We start from the raw sequence: 21,027 nt of genomic DNA, 5'->3' as shown, positions 1-21,027 counted from the left end.
TGATCCTCCTATTCTGATGGACAGAAATACCTGGAGACTTCTTGTGTGACTGTCAACGGAAATGTTACAGTTTCATCCTGTTATCAGTGTTCACAGCACAGATAAAACCATTCTGGAAATTAACTTCTGGGTGCACAGAGGAGCATCTCATTAAAGCTCAGTATCTCAGCCATGATTCACTCTGTTTTGTTCCTTTTCATGCTGGCTGAGAAGTACCAACTACAACAGCAGGTAAAACTGTTGTCTTGAAAAGCTCTGAGGTTTGTTACTGTATGTGCTCGGAGGGGAAGGGAGCCATAACTGGATTGCCTTTCTCTGTGAACAGTGTTGCATGTTGTTATATATTCCTCCCTCCCTCTCCTCCCCCCCCTCCCCCCCTTCCTTCCTTCCTTCCTTCCTTCCTTCCTTCCTTCCTTCCTTCCTTCCTTCCTTCACCCCCAAACCAGAGAGATCACAAGACACCAACATCAGCCATGCTGGGCTGCATGCCAGGAGAATTAATGAAGTGGTGTAATAGCTCACATGGAGGCCTAGTGACTGGCACCACACTTAAAACACATCTGCAAGGCAGGAGATCATAGCGTTGCTGCTGTGTTCTGTTTATTACAGGCACGTTTCTTCCATTCTATTGATTTCTTTATTAGAGCATTTTAAGGCCGCAATGTGGGGGCTGGCTCTGCTTCAAGCATGGAGGTTTGAATTCCACCACAGCTTATGGAAAGAAAGCCTCCCTTTGAGACTCTAGACCTGGATGACAGAGCCCAGTGCTAACAAGAACAGGAACCCTGCTGAGAAGCTCCTGAGGAGTTTGAAAAATCCTACAGGGCAATGTGAGTCTGTGTTGGTTTTTGTACTTCCTTTTGTTTTTTTCATGGAAGGAAGGGGGAAAATTTTATCTAAAGAGTATAGAGACTTTGTGGTAACTGCAAGAAGGACTTGATTTCTTAATCTAGAGGGAAGACTTGAAAGCATCTGCGAGCAACAGATGTGCAGACTCATAGCTCCTTGCTCTTCATCTGTGCTGTTAGGAGTCAAATTTTGACTTGACACGGACAGAAAGGAATGGGTGGGTCTCAGCGTACTCATCAACAAGTATTTGATTACATCATGAACTTCAAATAATTTTGCTGTCCATTATTCATGTCTTGGAAAGCTGAGCTGTACAGCTCAGGACTGAGAAGCAGTGGCTGGGCTGTACAGGGAACCATGATGGCTCTACGTCTACCCTGAATTGCCTTGGCTCAGAGCACTGACTGAAAAAACACGGACTGTAACCAGCTGAGGACAGGGCTGGGCTGGAGTCATCAGATTCACACTACCAAAGGCCAGGAAGAGAAAGTCTGTACGGGAGGAGGTGGAAATCTACTGATAGCATCTGCAACTCCAGTTGCTGAGCTCGCTGTTATAACAAATTCAGACACAGCTAAAAGCTGGCGTAGTGGTGCCAGGCTGCAGCAGCTTGATGCAGCTGCTGCCCTTGCCACAGTTCACTGCAGCACGCCCCTGCACAGTCAACATGGCACCAAGCCATAGTTCTGGGGGGGCAAGGTGGGGGCATAGTCCAGTGGTGCCCCTAGAAGCCATGGTGATGACAGGGCATTGACCCTGGAAAGCATGTACTGTCCCCAGCCAGGGACCTAGGCTTTGCTCAGCTGTTGGGCTTAGCGCTGGCTCCCTTGGAAATTCCTAGAAAGCTCTTGCTGGCAACTAAGTTGCCATGGAAATCTTTTTAGATTGCCCCTGCAATATTCCTCCAAGCAGTCTCCTTTGTATCGGCATTCATACCCTGCTTGTAATTGCAAAGGACCCTACTGCCTCCCTTGTCAATGCTGCATGTGAGCCGAAATGAAGCAGTGCGGAGTATGAACAGGAAGAGCTGCAAGTAGGCAGCCTAATCAGGACATGCAAATTCCATTTCAGAACCCCTAAATTCTTATTTTTTTCACTCCCTAATATTTTAAAGTCTCTTCTTAAAACAGCTAACAATACTGCTTTCAGTTTCCAAAAATTATAGGGCCAGCGAAAGCAAACATACCCCAGTGTATGCAGATGGATCCAAACTTGAAAGGTTTGATTTTTACATCCATACATGACACCTACAGAGGCCTGTCTTTCACTGTAAAGCACTTAAAACCCCCTTCTTTTAGCTATCTTATACACTATGTGCATCATATCAATTTATTATCTTGCTGGGAAATAACAATGCACGGTGTAAGTCTTCAGATCTTTATGTCAACCCTTACTATAGACAACCTTTGTGTCTGGAATCTATCACTGATTTTTGCAATATGTTCTGAGACACTCACCCACAACTGGTTTCTAACAAGCTGTCCCCAACCTGCAGCGATGCCATCCCGAAGTCTGCTATCCTGATATTGTTCTTTTCATCCAGCAGTAGGTTTTCTGGTTTTAAGTCCCTATGGCTGTAAAGAGAGGATCAAAATGTGAGTTAAATTATCCACGACAGCTTTCCCACTCCAAAACTCGTTCTTTATCCAGCACAGCATCCAACCTATTATATTTTAATTGATTTCATTTTTTTCCTGTCCCAGGCAGGAGAACACACATATCCAATATCTAATCTTTGCAATAGTCTAGACCGTATCCCAAATGACCGCTTCTGATGAATGCAAGGTTTGAGTCTGCAGTGTCCCGACAGGAAATGAACATCTTCAGCTTCCAGTGATACCAACACAATCTGAGGGACAGACTGAGGGAAATAGGTACGAGGAGAATTTCAGCTTGGATTTAGGGCTGATATACTCCATCATATGCCAGCTCCTTATGGTCAGAGGCAACACCATAGATATATTCTGTCAACAACATGAAACAAAAAGAGTGATATCTAGAGAAAAAAACATCCTTGGTGTAAATACTACTGCAAAAAGGCCCTATTAGGAGTTTTTTACATAGGTGTATGGCTTTGAAATAATTTTTGGTAATTAGCTTTGATGGAGAAATCCCTTCAGCCCAGCACAAACTGAGGGTGCCAGCAGTGGGAAGGAAGAGAGAGGATTCCTTCCTTTCCATCAAAGCTCAATTCTCTTACTATTTGGCAACAAGGGAAGAGCCAGGCAGCCGTGATCTTCAGGATGGCAGCTCCTGCTTTACATCAAAGGTACCATATATTGACTAATTTATTGATCTTCATTACCCACAGCCAACACCATTGTGCGCCCATGTCTGCTTCTTAGTACGCATGTGCTTTTGTATAACTATCCCATTTACTTGATTTTATATCCAAAGACGAAAATCTTGCACAAAATTTTTGATTACTTTGGGTTTTTTTCTTTTTATTTGCAACTCAGAAATTATCAGAAATGAGAAGCAAAGCACTTTAGGCACACTAAAGAAGTTAATGGCCACCAAAAGAATCCCTAAATGCCATCATCAAGGACATGTCCTGGACAAAGGCAAGATCTGCCAAATCTGAACATGCTCCAGCCCCAGCAGTGAAATGGCCTGAAGAGCCCACAGTCCTAAGGCAAGCTAGGAAAGCTGGACACTAATGAGACAGCAGTGTGTCATTTAAGCTTTCCTGCAGCAGACATCCTGGACAGTTCTCATCTTACAACTGGCTTCATTAATGGGTTGCTGGGAAGACCTCATCTGACTGGGGAGATACACTGAAGTTCTCCTGTCTGAGGACTAGGGCTCAGTGGCATGTAACAGCTCCCTATAAAGTGAACCGTGCTTGTTTGATGCTATAAAACAAGCAACCTCCCCACAGCTCAAGCTGAGTGCATGGCCTTCTACTGTGCATGGTTTTTCATCGGCCATGGTTGTTTTTCAGTCTTGGTGACTACTTCTGACTGACTACTGAACAGATACATGGTGTAGAAGCTGAGGGTGCTGCTGTCTGTGCCTTTTCCCATTTGTGCACTGACTGGTATCATTCATACATATCCAGTCTATAGCAGGCTGTCGTGGTTTAGCCCCAGTCAGCAACCAAGCACCACATGGCTGCTCACTCCCCCTCCTCCTTCTGGTAGATTGCGGGAGAGAATCTGAAGAGCAAAAGTCAGAAAACTCGTAGGTTGAGATAAGAACAGTTTAATAATAATAATAATAGTAGTAGTAGTCATAGTAGTAGTAGTAATAGTAATAATAATAATGAATTGTAATGAAAAGGAAAATGACACAAGAGAGAGAAAGATAAACAAAACCCAGGAAAAACAGGTGATGCAGCCACCCACCACCCGCCAACCAATGCCCAGCCAGTCCCAGCCAGTCCCCAAGCAGCGATCGCTGTCCCCCAGCCAACTCCCCACAGTTAATATACTGAGCATGACATCTTATGGTATGGGATATCCCTTTGGCCAGTTTGGGTCAGCTGTGCTGGCTGTGCTCCCTCCCACCTTGTAGTACACCTGGCAGAGCATGGGAAGCTGAAAAAGTCCTTGACTAGTGTAACTACTTAGCAACAACTAAAACATCAGTGTGTTATTGACATTATTCTCATACTAAATCCAAAACACAGCATTATACCAGCTACTGGGAAGAATATTAACTCTATCCCAGCAGAAACCTGGACACCGGCATACTGCTGACGTGCCTTTTGTACTTAAAAAATTGAAATTCTTTGCTTACCCTAAAATTGTGCAGTTTTTTAGAGAGAAAAGAAGGAATGATCAATGCACAGCATGACCTAAGCACAGGACATCCACAAGCGCTTCTCCAGCCTGCATGCATGCTCAGTACAAAACATCTCATGTTATTTCAGGAAAATGGTGCAGCTCCCCTTTCATGCCTCAAAGCTACCAGCCTTAGCAGACCTGCCACAGGCCCTGGCTGGAGCAGAACATAAGTGAACCTTGAAGCAGCCCCACTCCCAGACCACTGAGAGGCAGTGAAAGGGAAAGATGACACCTTTGAAATTGAGTACAGTATTCACTGGTGGAAAGGAGTCTCCTTCTCCCCATTTCATCCTGTCTTCCCATCAGCTAGGATCCACAACACAGACAGTTTTAGGCCTGGGATTTTAGGGAGGATCAAGTGGGAGAATGAGGTTCCTATAAAGTGGCAAATATATTCAGGTTTTTTTTGGAAAGTCACTGCAAGAGAGAGAGGAACAAGGGGGTGCTACCATCCACATTCCAAATGTGTAGTAAGCTACACTTCACTGTGCTGCACAACACTTTTCCATGAACGATCATCCTACATGGGCTGATGGCGGTTTTTAGGCAGAGGTGCTGACCCACTTCCCAGAGAGCATTTTGAAAGCCTTAAGTTGGGACCTGGGGATTTGCAGGACTGAGACAGTATGTGTGAAAGGAAATCTGGAGTAGCAGCAGGCCTTAAAGCTTTATTTTTTGCTCCAGACACTTACCAAAATAAAACCAAGAAAAATTATCAGCTCTTCACTACAGCCCATTGAGCAGAGAGGAGAGTGTGGACTCCGTCAAGAATCGTTACATTTATGGCTGACTGGGCCCTAAAATACAAGAACTGTCATATGGCAGTTTTGCATCTCTCTGACCCTTCTCCATCCCTCTTTCAACACCATCCCTAGAGCCCAGTATGGATGGTTAGCATAGGAATTTCATGGCAGCCTGAGCAATTTTTTTTGTATTGTGGCAGCACTCCTCTCAGACATCAGGGTGCCAGTGGGATTGGGATAAGGCAGTGCTTGCACATTCAACCACAAGAGAATTTTATGCCCCAATGAGAAGTTTCTTCTAGCTGGAACATTTCTCCGCTATCTACCTTTGGACCACTTTGAATTTGCCGAGGCAGCATCCTGGGGATAGAAGTCAGGCCGGGACTCTGTACTGGAGTTGCAGAACCAGCATCACTGCCACTGGGAATGAGACTTCCGCTCTTCATTTCCATTTCCCATCTTTGTACTGCCAGCTTTTCAAATGCCAGAAGGAAAAGAGATGAACATATGGGAATAGGGAAGGCTTGTTATAATTTACCTAAGAGCCCAGCAGCCTGGACAGCCTCATGCATTCATATTTGGAAAGAATTCTCTTGTGCCAAAATGAAACAAAACAAAACAAAAATCCCACCGTATGTGGTAATTACTTGGCATTAATGGAACATTGCAGAGTAAATGCATTTAATTTGGTCCCATTCCAGCTGATCTCTCTGGCTCTCCATGTCTTATATGACTGCATCAACTCTTCTCTCTGCAGGTGAACAGAGGACTCGTTACCCTTTTGTTGTTCTAAAGACTCTAAAGCTGTAGGGGCTTTATCACATGGCTGGAATGTCAGAAGAGAGGAAAGCAGCTTCTTTAGTGACAAACACAGCAAACTCTCCTATTGAGCCCTGCATATGCTGAGAAAGAATATGAAAGAGAAATGCAGCACTGCAGAAAAAGTCAGGGTAACCCTGATCGAGTGTGGCCACAGACTGCCCAGAGCTCCTCAACCAGGGCAACAGAGGAAGAAATTAGCTCCAGGAGCCTGTATATGGCAGGCTTTTGAAGGGGGAGTGTGTGAGTGAAAGGGAGCCATTAAACAAGCCATGACAGGGGAAGCACACACTGTCAGACTCTCTGCAACGTCCCCTTTTTACAGATTACAACAAAGGCTTTACAATTCTGTTGCAGTCAAGATGGATACAGAGAGGTAGGAAAAAATTGTCCCATGGAAATGGGCACAGTTCTTGGATGTGGTTTGTAGAAAATGAAATGCACACCTATGCGTTAGCATGTTCCAGTTTCCCACTTACACATTAGCCACACTTGCTTTCTGGTCGCTCCCAGTGACGCTATTCAGACAGCTCCTCTAGCTCCCTCCGTTGCCTTTCTAGTCCGTCCTCCTGCTCTGGGAATATCCCCATATCTGTACTGCTGCAGGTAATTGCAGCATACATAAAAAAGAGAAGTAAAAGACTCTCCTGTCACCCAGGGCTGGCAGAAGATTTTTGGTGTAGTGACAGACTCCAGATCTTGGATTCAAAGGAGCTGTGTTACCTGGCACGAGATGATGAACTAATCCATTATTTTAAAGTGATTTTTGAGCTGAAACATTCATATCAGTTTCTATGACAACTCATTGTAGGTCACAGATTTCTAACCCAAGAAACGTCCTAATTGGAGTAGTTTCAGGTCATTTGTACTAATCAAATTGTTGGCTACTTTGCAAATGCTTTTCTTACTGACCCCAAACTCCCAGAAGGCCCAGACCACAGAACAATTGTTCTGCAGTATGCCTCTTAAAAGTCCCTGATATGATGCAAATAATTTATCAGTAATAATTAATAGTATGAGAAGCAGTATTTTTAATTTTCTTGAGCAGAAAACCCCTTTCATCTCATTTTCTCTTGCTTCTGCAAATCAGATCTGAATGTGTAACTTGTATCTACCTACAGAAGAATCCTTGTTTAGAGCCATGGTTGCTATGCTCTAATTTAGTAAGTTTTCACAGAATTCTGCAGAACAAATAAATATAGTTATAGCTAGGAAAAAGGGCAACATCTAGAAACATTTCAGGAGATCTGATGAAGGGTTTGTATGCATAAAACCTTACTTGCTTTTTAACAATTATTTCCATTGATCTATTAAAATATATTGCTTTTCCTGACCAACCTTGCATCGAAACATATATTCATGTATTTCAGTGCCAGAACAGACTGTCAGGTCTGACCACCACTGCTGTGCTTGCCAGAGAATGTTACGTGGTTATGCTTACAACAAGACTATGCCATTTCTGAGTTTCCAGTGACTTATATAAAGAAGTAAACGTAAAAAAACCCCATGTCTTCTGACTTTAGCTGAGCTTGTAACTTTGCCTTTGGCACTGCAGCTCCTGTACTTGGTGGGTTTTCTCTGTTTCCCTGTACATGGGAAATTAGGAAATTCCTCACTGTTTTAGATTAAGTCTCAATCACAGATCTGAAACTCCTGGATTCAGGCAATAATTGGTGAATCTCAGCTCTCAACAGGGGAAAAAGGTATCTTCCTCACTTCTGACTCTCTGAAAGAAAACTTGAAAACCTAAAGACTCAAGGACCAGAACTATCCCCCACCCCCAGAAACCAACCTTATCAAATTCCACAATTTCTAGACAAGTTTCACATTTGGAGGCCTTAGGTCATGATTTCGAACTGTCCAGCTGCTGCAGTCTTAAGCATTCAACAGACCATCCCTGCAGAACACTACAGCACACTCATAAATGAAGCAAGGCAGAACAGGAGTCACTAGGAGGGTGGCACTATCTGACAGAACATGGCGCCTGGCATTCTTCAGCTTTCTCTGTTTCTTGAACACACTCCATATTTCTCCCGAAAAGCATGCTTCCTTTACTGACAGTGCTCTGCAGCTCCTGCTTGCAGGAATATACCAGAGATTTTGGCACTACTGCTGTGAAATCTTGAAGTGTTATTTTATAAGGAGCCTTTTCCCGCCCTACACTGATGGGAAGAACACAAGGCAAAGTCAAACAAAGCTCTTATTCATTGCCTCAGCCCTCTAAGTCACACACCCCCATGCCTATGCATGCACACACAGACACACTTCAGCAAGAGCTTTGTGTGTACTCAAGCAGGCACAGCCCCAGGCAATAAAAGGAGAAAGGGCCCTCATAATTGTCATTTATCAATATTCATAAAGAACCTGCCTTAACCCCCTCTTGTGCACGCTTGGGAAAAAAAACACAAAATGAAACCCAACCAAAATAAAAATAAAATGAAATAATCATCTTGCTGCTCATTACCGCAGGGGATTTCCTCTCAATGTCACTACTGCCCTGTGCAGTAATTGGCATTATCTGTTATCTCTGAAGCCGTAATAAAGTTTGCCACAGGGCATTTTCTGTAATCATATTTTTATTTGTCAGCTTGTGAGATACAGACACCAAAGATGAGGATGACCAAAGCAAAAGCCCACACACACAAAATACGCACGCCGCCAATCCCAGCTCTTGCCGGTGATGTCACACCCAGCCAATAAGGCGCCCGCCAGCTCTCCTCGCCCGGCTCCCACCCTCTGTTGGTGCTGCAGCATTCCCTTGCTCTAGATAAGAGACTTCCCGAGGAAAGCAAGGATTTGTGAGCTATCCCAATACATGCTCCTACATTGTTTCTGACAGAAAATATAGCTGGCACTGAACTAGCTGAGAGCTCTCCCACAGTACAGAGGCAGGATATTCAAAAGGGACTACTGATTTGGGGCACCCAGCTGAGACATCTTAAAGGCCCTGAATTGAGGAGAGCAGACACCCAGCAGTAGGTGAATGGCAGCTTAGGAGAAAAACATCAGTTATGTCCAAAGAAAACTTTGTAGGCTAGGATGGTCCTACACTGATGTCCAAGGAAGCCCAGGTTCCTCTGCCATTTCTTGCACCACTGCTGAGTGCGTCTGCTCCAGGCACTGCAGCATGGTGCAGAGCCCTCAGCACTAGCACAGAGGAAGAGCTGGAAGCAGAAGCAATAATGCTGCCTCACTGAGATAACTGCTCTGCTTGCCAGCTCAGGCAAAGCAGCAAGGTAACACAGATACACTGTTTGCAGGATCCCATGTAATACCTCTGCACAGTGCGTCTGTTCACGCCCACAGTTGCATGTGGGTCCCTCGCACGGCATGGCGCTATGTGCACAGAGAAGTCCTTAGGGAGCTCTACAGTGGGTTACCTATAAGCTTTCCCCCATGGCCAACCTGTACCACAAAACCCCTTAAGTGACTACACCTCAGAGTGAGGTACATCAAATCTTCCCCCACTGTTTCCATTAAATTAAACAAGAACAGAAAGCTCCTACTTTTTTAAAACAACACACAAACAGACTCAAGATCCAAGCCTATTCTGCTTCCTTGTCTGAGCTGCTTGTTTGAAAACACCTCTCAGACACAGGTGATCTCTCCACACAGTCGCAGCAGAAGCCTTTTACTGACGGGAGGATTGGGGAATCCTTTCTGGTTCTTTGATCTGGGAATCCTGGTGCATCAATACATTTTGAGCAGCAAAAGCTGAGTGTGGTTACATACTGCTGTGAAAGTAAGCCACAGATATTTCACAGTGTTTTGGGAGGTATGGGAGAAGATGGGACGGTCATATGGGGCTGGGGACACCAGGCTATCAATCTATTCTGCCACTAGGTTAGAGGCACCCACATTTAGTCATTAACCAAAGCAGAAGCCTTCATTTTTCAACCTGGTCATAACTGGATAACCTGGCTGATGAGATGATTTGTCATTTCACTGCCCCATGACAGGACAAGGTCAGGCTTCATTGCTTAGGAAAGCACATTAACTTTTATACTCACACACACACATATATTTATGCATGCTCTGATTTTCAAAAAGGGTTTAATGATAACTGTCCAGAATACAACACAGAGTCTAATATAACACAGACCACACAAGTCTCAGAGTGACCTGGAGGGAGAGCTTATGATTTACTGCTAACTTATTCAGCACTAGATTCTAGTTGAGTGGGAGTTGGCAAGGAGACAGGGGATTTACTTCTAAACAAGACTACTGCTCACAGTCCAATATGTTTAACACAGGAAAATGGATTCCTCAAGAGAGACATGCACTCTGCCTTGGAAATTCCACATATTGTTAAAACTGCAGAGGTGCTTGTCTGTCTGATAGCCTCACCACAATCCTCACTCAGCTTATTAAAGTCTGCCGTACCAAGAGGCATCCATCACAAGCCCAAAGAACTAGTATGTGTGTGCATATACGCATGCTTTCATAGAAAGTTCTATGCCAGTGGAGATTCATATTTCTCTGGAATATTCATTTGGAAGAGTAAATAATTTCTCTTCAGTTGTACTTGAGCATTTTTGAATCTTCTTGGATTGGGTTTCTAAGTGTTAAGCCAAGTAGGGAACAGAAACATGTACGTATGCCATTCACCAGTGGTTACACTGCCCAGCGTACATAAAAAATAACAGCTGTAAAACCTACCAAGGATTATGCTGATTATAAGAAGTTCATGATCACTCAACCCAGTTGATTAGCTGGGAGGAAAAATTGTGGAATTTGCAGAATAAAACTTGTCAGAGGTCTCCGCCAACAGAGAAAACTTAGATCCTCTAGTTAGGGCACGCAACTTGCTCTCAGCTCCTCTGGGAATTTCTCTGACTATTGTAACCCTGGCTGTACCAGGCAGGTGTTGTCCTCAGGACCTTCTCACCCAGATCCTCCACCTTTGAACGGGCTCTTCTGCCAACACTATACTCTTTTAAATATATCCTCAAGAAAGGCTGTTATTTCCCTTTCCATTTACGAGAAATATGCTCTCTTTCAGATTAATATTTCTTGATGGAATGAGTCAGAGAGGTAGAGGGAGGGGACTAGAAGAGCAAGTTAAATATTTAGGCATCCATTTTTGCTGTGGCCATTTATGCTGTGGATGTCTGGTTTCCAAGTTCTCAGCACAAAACTGGGGGTACAGAAAATCACTGTGCGGTTACTGAGAAGTAACCATATGTAAGTGATTATGCAGAGACAACTACTGCAGAATCTATCAGTAGCTCTTGGCCTCCTGGAGGGGGGATCTACAGCTATCTGTAGCTATGGAGAAGCAGCCGCGCAGATGTAATGTAAATGGTTTCCCCCCGCCAATCTAACTGTGAGGAGCTGCATTTCTGAGAAATAAGGCAGCAGTTATGGGTCAGCAGCTATACAGAAACTCTGTGCTCAGACTGATGATAACAACTTGATTTCAATATAATTTAAATTACTTAAACTTGCTGAAGATAAAGGAGAAACTGGTCCAGTTTAAAACACCACGTGAAAGCACAGGTTAAACCACACTTGATGGTTAAAACATATGATGGAGTTAGTGAGTATCAACAGCAGTCAGATCAAGGAAATTCTTCCCTACTGGAAAGGAAATTAAAGGCAATATTGACCCAAATGCCCAGAAGGGACTCAATGAAGGTTGCCAAAAGCCAGCAGCTTTCCAAAAACTGAAGTAAGCCATAAAATGACTTTGCTGTATTCGTAATCGTCCCAAGTTTCTTCAGGGATTAATTTTGACATAGTGTATGCAATTCTCAGTTATTAGTAAGTGCCCCAAGAATGATGGAAATGAAACTGCTTTTCCTTGGTGTTTTTGGTTTTCCTGGTTAAAGCACTCCCTGTGAATGAATTCTCCTCCGGTGAGAAATGATGGATAATCTTCTCCATGAAAAGTCTGTGACTGGCGCACTGTCTCACAGACAGCCAAGTATTAAAAACTACATCAGCACTTTACACAATGCTGTTAGAGCTTTACAACATGTTACTTAATAGTAAGCAGAAGTATCAAGGAATAGGATCCCTTTATTCTGTGCTTTTATGTAACTCCCATTGGAAATGGATGTACTCACCATATTGAATGACTATGGCAGAAGTCTAAAGCAGAGATGATTTGTCGGAAGAACTTCCTCGCTTCTTTTGGTGTCAATCTTCCCTTTTTTACAAGATAGTCAAAGAGCTCCCCACCGGACACATGTTCTAGCACCAAATACCTAGAAAATAACAAACCCAGGATTTTGTAAGCACATCATCATACCAACCCCCTCATACACACAGAGTTATATACCAACACCTCCATTTAGACCCAGTTAAGGAGAACAATTCTGTAAAGAACAGTGGAAGAGAATCAGAATTTTAAGATCAGGATTGATCAGTATTTTTAGCAGGGGTTCTGCAGACTTCAGACATGCCACTGTTGGATTCAGTGTTCAATATAATAGTGAGACATAATCCGGAAGCCAAAAATTACTCAAAAGACCAGGAGGGGAAGAAGAGAATAATCACGTTAGCTTTCACAGCAGCTCTTAAAGCTACTGTAGAGTGAGACTGTGTACTAGGAAGCCTCAGGTCCCTTAACCAAGCTGGCAGTTTCTTTATAAAACAGCTGTGGCAAAGTTGCGCTCACATGCTGTTCTGTCTTGGACACCCGAGAACCAGACAGATGTCAATGAACTAGAGGGAATTAAAAAAAAAAAAAAGGTGAACAGTCTAAATTATGAAAAAAGATAAAAAGAACTACATGTGTGCAGCCTACGTAGGGGCTGCAGCTTTTTCTGCTGAACAGCAGTGATTTGCTGGAGTAGCTGCTCTCCCTTGCAACTCACACGTGAAAAATGTGACACTGAGTGAATAAATGCAGCACAACGGGGACCTAGAAGCAAGAGGGGAAACCCTGGACCTCACATAGCACTCCTGGCAGTCATAGAGAGAAAAGTGAAATCTTCTGGAAGGAAAGGACTTGCCATGGATGGACTGTTTTGTTGTTGTACATAGGGGTAATGAAAGGCAGCCAAGCAGAGGCAAACTTAGTATAAATCTCTGGAAAAGTTGCCTAATAGTGGGAATGAAATAGTTTCCCCAGGGAAGTGGCAGGAACACCATCAACTGAACCATTTCAAAATAAACCAGATGTAATATGGACTAAGCAATAGACTTCTACTGGCAAGGGGATTGCTTGAAACCTCCATGGACTTTTTCCATCTCCATTGTGATTTTGTGCTCTACTATTTCCTTGCTTGTTTGCCCAGCACAGAGTATTCTAAAACAGAATGAAGAAATTATGCAGTGAGGTTATTTATTCAGAATCTGAAATGACAAGTCTAAAAAACAAATTATTATTATTTTTACTGAAAAATCACTTGTTCTTTGGCTCTCTAGCTGGTTTAAACACTGTAAGAGAGGCAGAAACCTGTACTCCTCCCTTGCTGCCTAACCTCTTTGAAGTGAGTTCCAGAGTTGCACGGCCAGGCCTGTGATCTGAAAGGCTGTTACTGTAAAGCAACAATGCAAGGATGAACAGGGCATTCAAACCTTTGGCTGTTTGTTTGAGAGACATCACCACAAGACTTGTAAACAAGAACTAGAAATTTTTCCAAATTTTGAGTGTACTTCTCTGTCCCCTCCTCCCAACAGCACAGCAGACCAGGCTGAACTGTATGTGCAGTATGATCCCTACCTCTCAAGGCTTTGCTTTACAGCAACCTAGTTTTATTACCAGTATTAATCCAACTCTTCACGTTTGAGTGGACAATGCAAATAATTAATCTAGGATACTGCCTTTTCTGTACCTCAAGCAGCATAATCTTGGAGGAAATGTCTAACTTGGAAACTGAAAGGGAAGATTATTATAAATTTGGGGGCTTAATTATTCCTGTTTTCAATGTTTCAAAAAAGATGGAACAGTAGGAGGAGTAAAAGCTGTTCTAAGGAAAATAAAATTGGCTTAATGATAATGGCATTAGTCCTGAAGTTGCAAAAGTAGGACCTGAGCTCCTGGTCTATCATCAGCTTCTGTGCGACTTCCATGTGTCAGCTCCCAGCCAGCACAAGGAGAAAGCATTTCCCCACCTTACAGAAATGCGGCAGAGAATGCAGTAAGAAATGGACATTAATATTGTCTTACCAGCCAAGTAAGTAGTACAAAAGCACAACAAAATGAAATTCTAAACTTTAGGGAATTGAAATGGTATTTTCTGCAATTTTTATAAAAATGGAAACAGTTAAAAGAAATATGGTAATACTGACCTTTTATTCATTAGAATGAGTAAAAAAAGAGAAAAACCTTGACTTGAAAATCACGTTTGGAATATGTGGGTTATCTTCTCTCCAAGAAGAGATGAGTAGTTACCAGACTGTCTACTGAGTACACCTTGGTAATACAGAAATCACCGTTTATCTGCATTACATTTTTTGAGCAAGACACTGAACTGCTCAGAAGAAAGCTGATATGCAGTAGCCATGGTCACTGGGGTGTCCACATTTTCAGGTCTCAGTCTTCACTTTCCAAACCTTGGCTAACAGACACCCTACTAAGAGTGTTTGCTATATCATTCATTCTCCCTCTTATACTAGAGACAGATCTGGCTAACTATCCCATATGGCAGGCCCAAGGCTGGCACAGAATCAATCCTAAAATTCTCCTTGACAGCTCGCTCTCTCACTGTGCCCAGCAAAAGCTAGATACAGCAGTGTGTCTTGCCCCCCAAATTCATATTGCTAGTTGCTTTCTTTTCCTGGGAGGTATTTTACAAAGATGATTGCAGTTAAAGGCATACAGAACTCCCTCCACACTAGTTTCAAATGCACAGTTTTGGAAAATTACAGACCCAGCATTTCTGTCACCCACAGCAGGAGCTGCAAAGCAATTTATTTTCATCAACTTCATCTTATTAAAAACACTCAACAAAAATGAACTGACACGTTGTATGAAAAATAAAACAAATTGAAAGACAGGGAGCATTTACAAGGTTATTCATTTTTGCTTGCCACCTAGAAGCACCAGATATAATAATGGAAATGAACAGGGGAGAACATTTGAAAAAGATTTGTGCCTATGACAAGTCAAGGGACACAGAGAAGCACAGCGACGATGTATTCTGATCTGTCAAAGCTCCCAACGTGACAGGATTGAGAAGGACGACACATTCCCCAGTGGTCAACTGCAAGAAATAAATGCTGCAGGGATCATTCCATGAGTACTACATGGTTATGTTGCAGCTAGGGTCTCTGAGTTCGGATTTGTAGCTGGCCACCTGCCAACGCTATTCCCTCCAGTATGATGTGGGTTTTTTTTACGATAGCCCCCAACTAGGCGATTTTCGATTAAACAAAGGCACCTGCCTCCATCTCTGTGCAAGCCAATGTTTTGCTGGTGCATTACATTGCACAGTAGTAGTACACATTTTTCCAAACAGGCCAACAAAAGTCATTTAAACATTTCCAAGTGTTGCACCAGTTCTAACTATCACTGCATGGCTTACACAATCCTCACTAAATGCTATATACCTATGTCTATCCATCTATCTGTGCATGTGTGAGTGTGTCTGAGTGCCTCCGTAAAACACACGCTCTGAAAAGCCAAACAGAAAAAGCAAAGGAAAGAAAGATCATTATTCCAGAGGCTGGAAAATAAGGCATACAGACACTACATCCTTCCTGAATCTGTGGCACAGAAGCGAATCCAGATCTCCTGACCCCATATCAGCATCTAAAATCCTTTACTTTAGCAAAGTGCTATAGGATTGGATGTATGCCAATCCGAGCTCCTGGAGGATCTAGGCGGTAAATAACACATAGCCTGTAGGGAAGAGAAATGCTAAGAAGTATTTTCCTGAGTTCCCCCTTCCCTTTTATCTTTCCCAGACATGACTATAGTACTCTCTATAATACTACTTTTACATTTATTCTAAGCAAGCAAGCAAATTCCAAAAATCCCAGAACATTAACCAGAACTAGTCTCCTATTACACTTGGAGATGAAAAGTAACTTACCGGTGAATGAAGCTTTTTTCAAAATCCTGTCTATGTAAGACTGACAGCATCAGTCTTTCCACTGTAAAAATGCAGGAAACCCTGCCCGGTAATAGCCATTGCAAGGAGGTTCAAGGAAAGGAAAGACCCAGCCTCTGGCTGGCAGCAGGCACACTACCTGCTGTGATAATACAGAAAGGAGCTGTATTAGGACAAAAGACTCTGTAAGAGCACTTAGCTCTCACATCTCGGATGCTCCTCTAATCCTTGCATTTCACGTGAGAGAAGCATTACAAGTATTAACCTCCTGTTCCTTACTGATAGGGAACTGCGAAGCAAAGTGACTTGCCTAGGGTTGTAGTCACCCAGTATCAGAGCTGGGATTAGCACCTATGGTCCCTTCCCTTGTGCCTTCTACTCCATGCTGTCCCCACCACCAATTTCCTCTCTGCTTGCTGGAAAAGTAAGTAAACATCAGGCTTCTGCAACTCAATATAAAGCCCAGTGCATGTGGTGTTAAAAATAAATTCTCGATTACTTGTTTTCCTCACTAGATATATTCTTTAAGAGGTTGCAGAAATTTTCACAGGCCACAGCTTGCTTTCATAGAGACACCAAGGTCCATGTCTTGCAAGATATCTCATGTTCCTGCTACAAGCCAAGTCATAAAAAGAAAATCTCTGGTTGAGTTTCAGAGCTTGAAGGGGACAAGACTTTGGTCTTTAAAGACAAAGAAGCTGAATGCTTAATACAAAATAACTTCATCTATTGGAGAGGAGCAGAGAGATTGCATGCAGCAGCATTCTATCTATTCCCTTTGTCATTTTTCCACCTGCATCCCATCATCAACTCATCCCCAATAAAAGCTACAAGTTCCTAACCTCAAATGACCCACTACATATCATTTCAGCATGCAGCTAGTAAAAGCAAGCTTAGAATAATCCTACGCTCTTTCCTTCTTTTCGGTTCATTTCATTTACTCTTTCAGGAATCAAAACATTAAAGAAGTAATAATGAAAACTAAACAATAGAGCAAAGGAGAGGTGGTTTCTGCCTATGAGAGATGGAATATCCAAGATGAATGTGGAGAAATGTGGTTTTAAACTGCCCTTGTGCCCCTCAGATTCTGGCTATTCCAGGAACTAGCAGAGACTCCAGAGCTCTCTAACTCACAGTAGCCTCCCCCTGGTTGACTGTGGCTCGTTCAGTAGCTCAGACTGGAAATCTAACAAAAAAGCACTGTACCTCCCCTCCTCATTACCCCAAATTGCCTGTATTTGGGAATCACAAGATGTGTCAGTAGACCAGTTCGACATCATTCCTGCATCCTTCAAATCATTTTAGTCTTTTCCAAATCCTGCATGTCAGTAGGACTCCTATAAACACAGAGGATGGTCCATTTTCCCCTGGGAATGATCAATAAACATTTGATGATCAACAACAATAATTTTGTCTATAATCACCATATATTTTGGCTGTATCCAACCACATTAACTTCCTGACAGGGCTGTGAGGATTTATGATGCCACTACCAGAAGTTTAAAAAAAAAAAAAAAAAAAAGCTGTGACTTTTGCCCCAAAACACACAAAAAAACCTTGCAAAATTTAGACACTCATAAAAAATAAAGATGTTAGTTTTAATCTCTAACATGCCACTGGGTGATGTTCTAGGACTTTTATTGTGCCAGAAGTTAGACTGAATACTCATGTGGCACTGGCTAGCATTTAAGATGCACGATGCACAACTTCAGGTGCGCACTCCAGCAAGACGCAAAACCCAGATGCAGTTATATAGAAAGATACACACACAAAGACAAGAAAAATCAGAAGAGTTCCTGCTTGCCTCCTCTGTGCTCAAGAGTTTACTGTTTTGTGATGCCTATGGGTAAGACATTTCGTGAAATGACTCACCTGCTGAGAAGCTCAACTACTGTGTTTTATCACTTAATCATTGATTATTATATGAAAATCATGAGCATAATCCTAAAACTGAGGAACATGGCACGGATCAAGACACTTACTAGCGATGCAGATGTCTAAGCAATTACCGAGGCCAGGGATACAAGTCAGGGAGGAATCTCCTTTATAAAGATAGATACATCTTTAGTTCTTTTCTCTCCCTACATTTATTAATGCCCACATCTGTAAAAACCTCTTGCAGTTTGGCCACAGAATCAAACACAAACAGAAAAGACTGCATCACAAATGGCATGTGCTAGACACTGCCACCAGTCTTGATGAACTCTCAGCCATCTCAAAGTACCCCACAATCCCTGGCAGATTATTCACGAGCAACTAACAACTCCTTTTGACCAGTTCAGCTAAGAGCTAGAAAACTCATTACATTTCAAAGCTCTGGTGAATCAGCAAGGGATCTGTCTGGAACAGCAGACAGCTGAAGAAAAGCCTCTAGAATAAAAAAGTCCTGGTGATTCCTCTTCCACGCTACCACCCTACTTGCAAAACATCCCTTCATACATATCTATGTGTAAGTGTAGCAGGGAAGAGGTTAAAAGCTGCCCAGCCCAGACTGACATGTAGCTCTTTGACAGCTTTTTCACTGCACTGTTTCCTATAGATTAAATAACGTCTATCAGATATTAAACCCCTTGTTATTGGTGCAGCCTATAAATTATTCAGAAGTTATAGAAATTCTTATGGTGGGCATGAATTTTTAAACCCTAATTTGGCACCAGGCCAGGAACTCTATTTTTTTTTGTTTTAACTTTTTTCCTCGCCTGCAAGAAAATGTGCGTGTGTTAGATTTTTTTTTCCAAATGACAATTTTAACTCCAGTCTGCTTGTTTGAATGGAGATTGTATTTGATTGCCCATTATGTTTGGACATGAACAGGTTGGGGCTTTTGGGGAAAAGTAAGGAAGTAGGAGATTACGCTGTTGCGCTCTTTGATTTATTGGGGGTGAAAGGTGTTTTGAGCAGTGCCTTCATGGTGTGCTGTCACGCAGGCCAAGGCACTGCAGCATCCATCCTATCTGGGCACACAATATGGCATGGATCCAGCCAGAGGGATGCTCAGCACAGGAGGGGCAGAGCTGAGACAACACCCATCGGTGCACTGCTGCAATTCTGCTAGTGACCATGTATTTTCGGGTTTTATTCTTCAGAGCTAAGTGGCCTTTCCTTCAATAGCTAGGGCCCATACACACACAATGATGCCTATCAAAGCTCAAAACAGAAGTTAGGCATGTAAATATATGGTGGCTCTGGAGCTACATCTCCCTTTGACCTTTGCTGACGTCACAGAATTGCTCCACTATGGGTCTGTTTTCTCCCAAGCCCAGCATCATGGCCCAGATGGTATGCAAGCACACATGTCCAGCAGCGAGCAGAAGATAACAGTCAGGCTTTTGGGTAGAGCTTATTAAGACCCTGTTGCACCAAGTGTACTATTAATCATCACCACCACCTCTGTGCAAGCCCTGCTTTGTGCCAGGCTGGTATCCCTCCTGCAGCACCCCCTCCCCTTCCCCTGGCCTCTAGCCAGCTCCTCACCTCCAGGCCCATCCTTGACTCAAAACCTCACGTGCGCTGGCTCCAATCCTACAGCTGACTGGCTTTCCTTTGGTTACATGCACCTGCAATTCATGACTACTAAAACAAGTCAACAGCAGACGAAAGGGGTTCAAAGTAGCTGGTTATGAATATTTCTCTTAATTCTAATCAACACACAGGTGGAACATAATTTTTTGTTCCAATCCTGTTCTATTTTCTTTTCCTGTATCCACAGCATCTGACATCCCACAACCACACTACCAAGAAGCATACATACCACAAAATTAATTTGCAGCACTGAGCCCTTGGAGCCACTCCAACTTTCTGAACCCTCCTTCTGTCTTTAGACAGGTTTCCCCACAGATGGATCGAATGTAGAAGCCCTGGGCTACTAGTAAGAGAATCATAGAATCATTAAGGTTGCAATAGACCTCTAGGATCATCAAGTCCAACCGTCAGTGCAACACTACCATGTCTCCTAAACCATGCCCTGAAGTGCTGTGTCTACATGTCTTTTAAATACCTCCAGAGATGGTGACTCCACCACCTCCCTGGGCAGCCTGTTCCAATGCCTGACCACTCTTTCAGTAAAGAAATTTTTCCTAATATCCAATCTAAACCTCCCCTGACACAGCTTGAAGCCATTTCCTCTCATTCTATTGCTAGTAACTTGGGAGAAGAGACCAACACTCACCTTGCTACAACCTTCTTTCAGGTAATTGTAGAGAGCGATAGGGTCTCCCCTCAGCCTCCTCTTCTCCAGACTAAACAACCCCAGCTCCCTCAACCTCTCCTCACACAACTTGCTCTCCAGACCCTTCAACAGCTTCGTTGCCCTTCTCTGGACATGCTCCAGCACCTCGATGTCCTTATTGTAGTGAGGGGCCCAAAACTGAACACAGTACTTGAGATGCGGCCTCACCAATGCTGAGTACAGGGGCGCAATCACTTCCCTGCTCCTGCTGGCCACACTATTCTTGATACAAGCCAGGATGCTGTTGGCCTTCTTGGCCACCTGGGCACACTGCTGGCTCATGTTCAGCCAGCTGTCAACCAACACCGCCACGTTCTCTGCCAGGCAGCTCTCCAGTCACTCTTCCCCAAGCCTGTAGCATTGCATGGGGTTGTTGTGACGCAAGTGCAGGACCCAGAACTTAGCCTTGTTAAACCTCATACAATTGGCCCCGGCCAATTGATCCAGCCTGTCTGGGTTCCTCTGTAGAGCCTTCCTACCCTCAGTCAGATCAACACTCCTGCCCAACTTCGTGTCATCTGCAAACTTACTGAGGGTGCACTCAATCCTCTCATCCAAATCGTTGATAAAGATATTAAACAAGACCAGCTCCAAAA

General features: G+C 43.3%; 1 protein-coding gene across 9 annotated transcripts in view; it reads right to left on the bottom strand.

Annotated features, from left to right (window-relative positions):
- The window catches only part of BRSK2 (BR serine/threonine kinase 2), a 333,681-nt gene that overhangs the window by 82,009 nt on the left and 230,645 nt on the right, over window positions 1-21,027 (bottom strand). For all 9 annotated transcript variants that reach the window (XM_075094536.1, XM_075094537.1, XM_075094538.1 and 6 more), the window contains exons 4-5: window positions 12,268-12,408; window positions 2,307-2,423 (exon numbers count right to left, since the gene is read on the bottom strand). In XM_075094536.1, coding sequence (XP_074950637.1) covers window positions 2,307-2,423; window positions 12,268-12,408 — 258 coding nt within the window. The remainder of the gene's footprint in view (window positions 1-2,306; window positions 2,424-12,267; window positions 12,409-21,027) is intronic.

Source organism: Phalacrocorax aristotelis, chromosome 5 (assembly GCF_949628215.1).
Source record: "Phalacrocorax aristotelis chromosome 5, bGulAri2.1, whole genome shotgun sequence".
NCBI lineage: Eukaryota > Metazoa > Chordata > Aves > Suliformes > Phalacrocoracidae > Phalacrocorax > Phalacrocorax aristotelis.
This window is presented reverse-complemented; position numbering and strand designations above follow the sequence as displayed.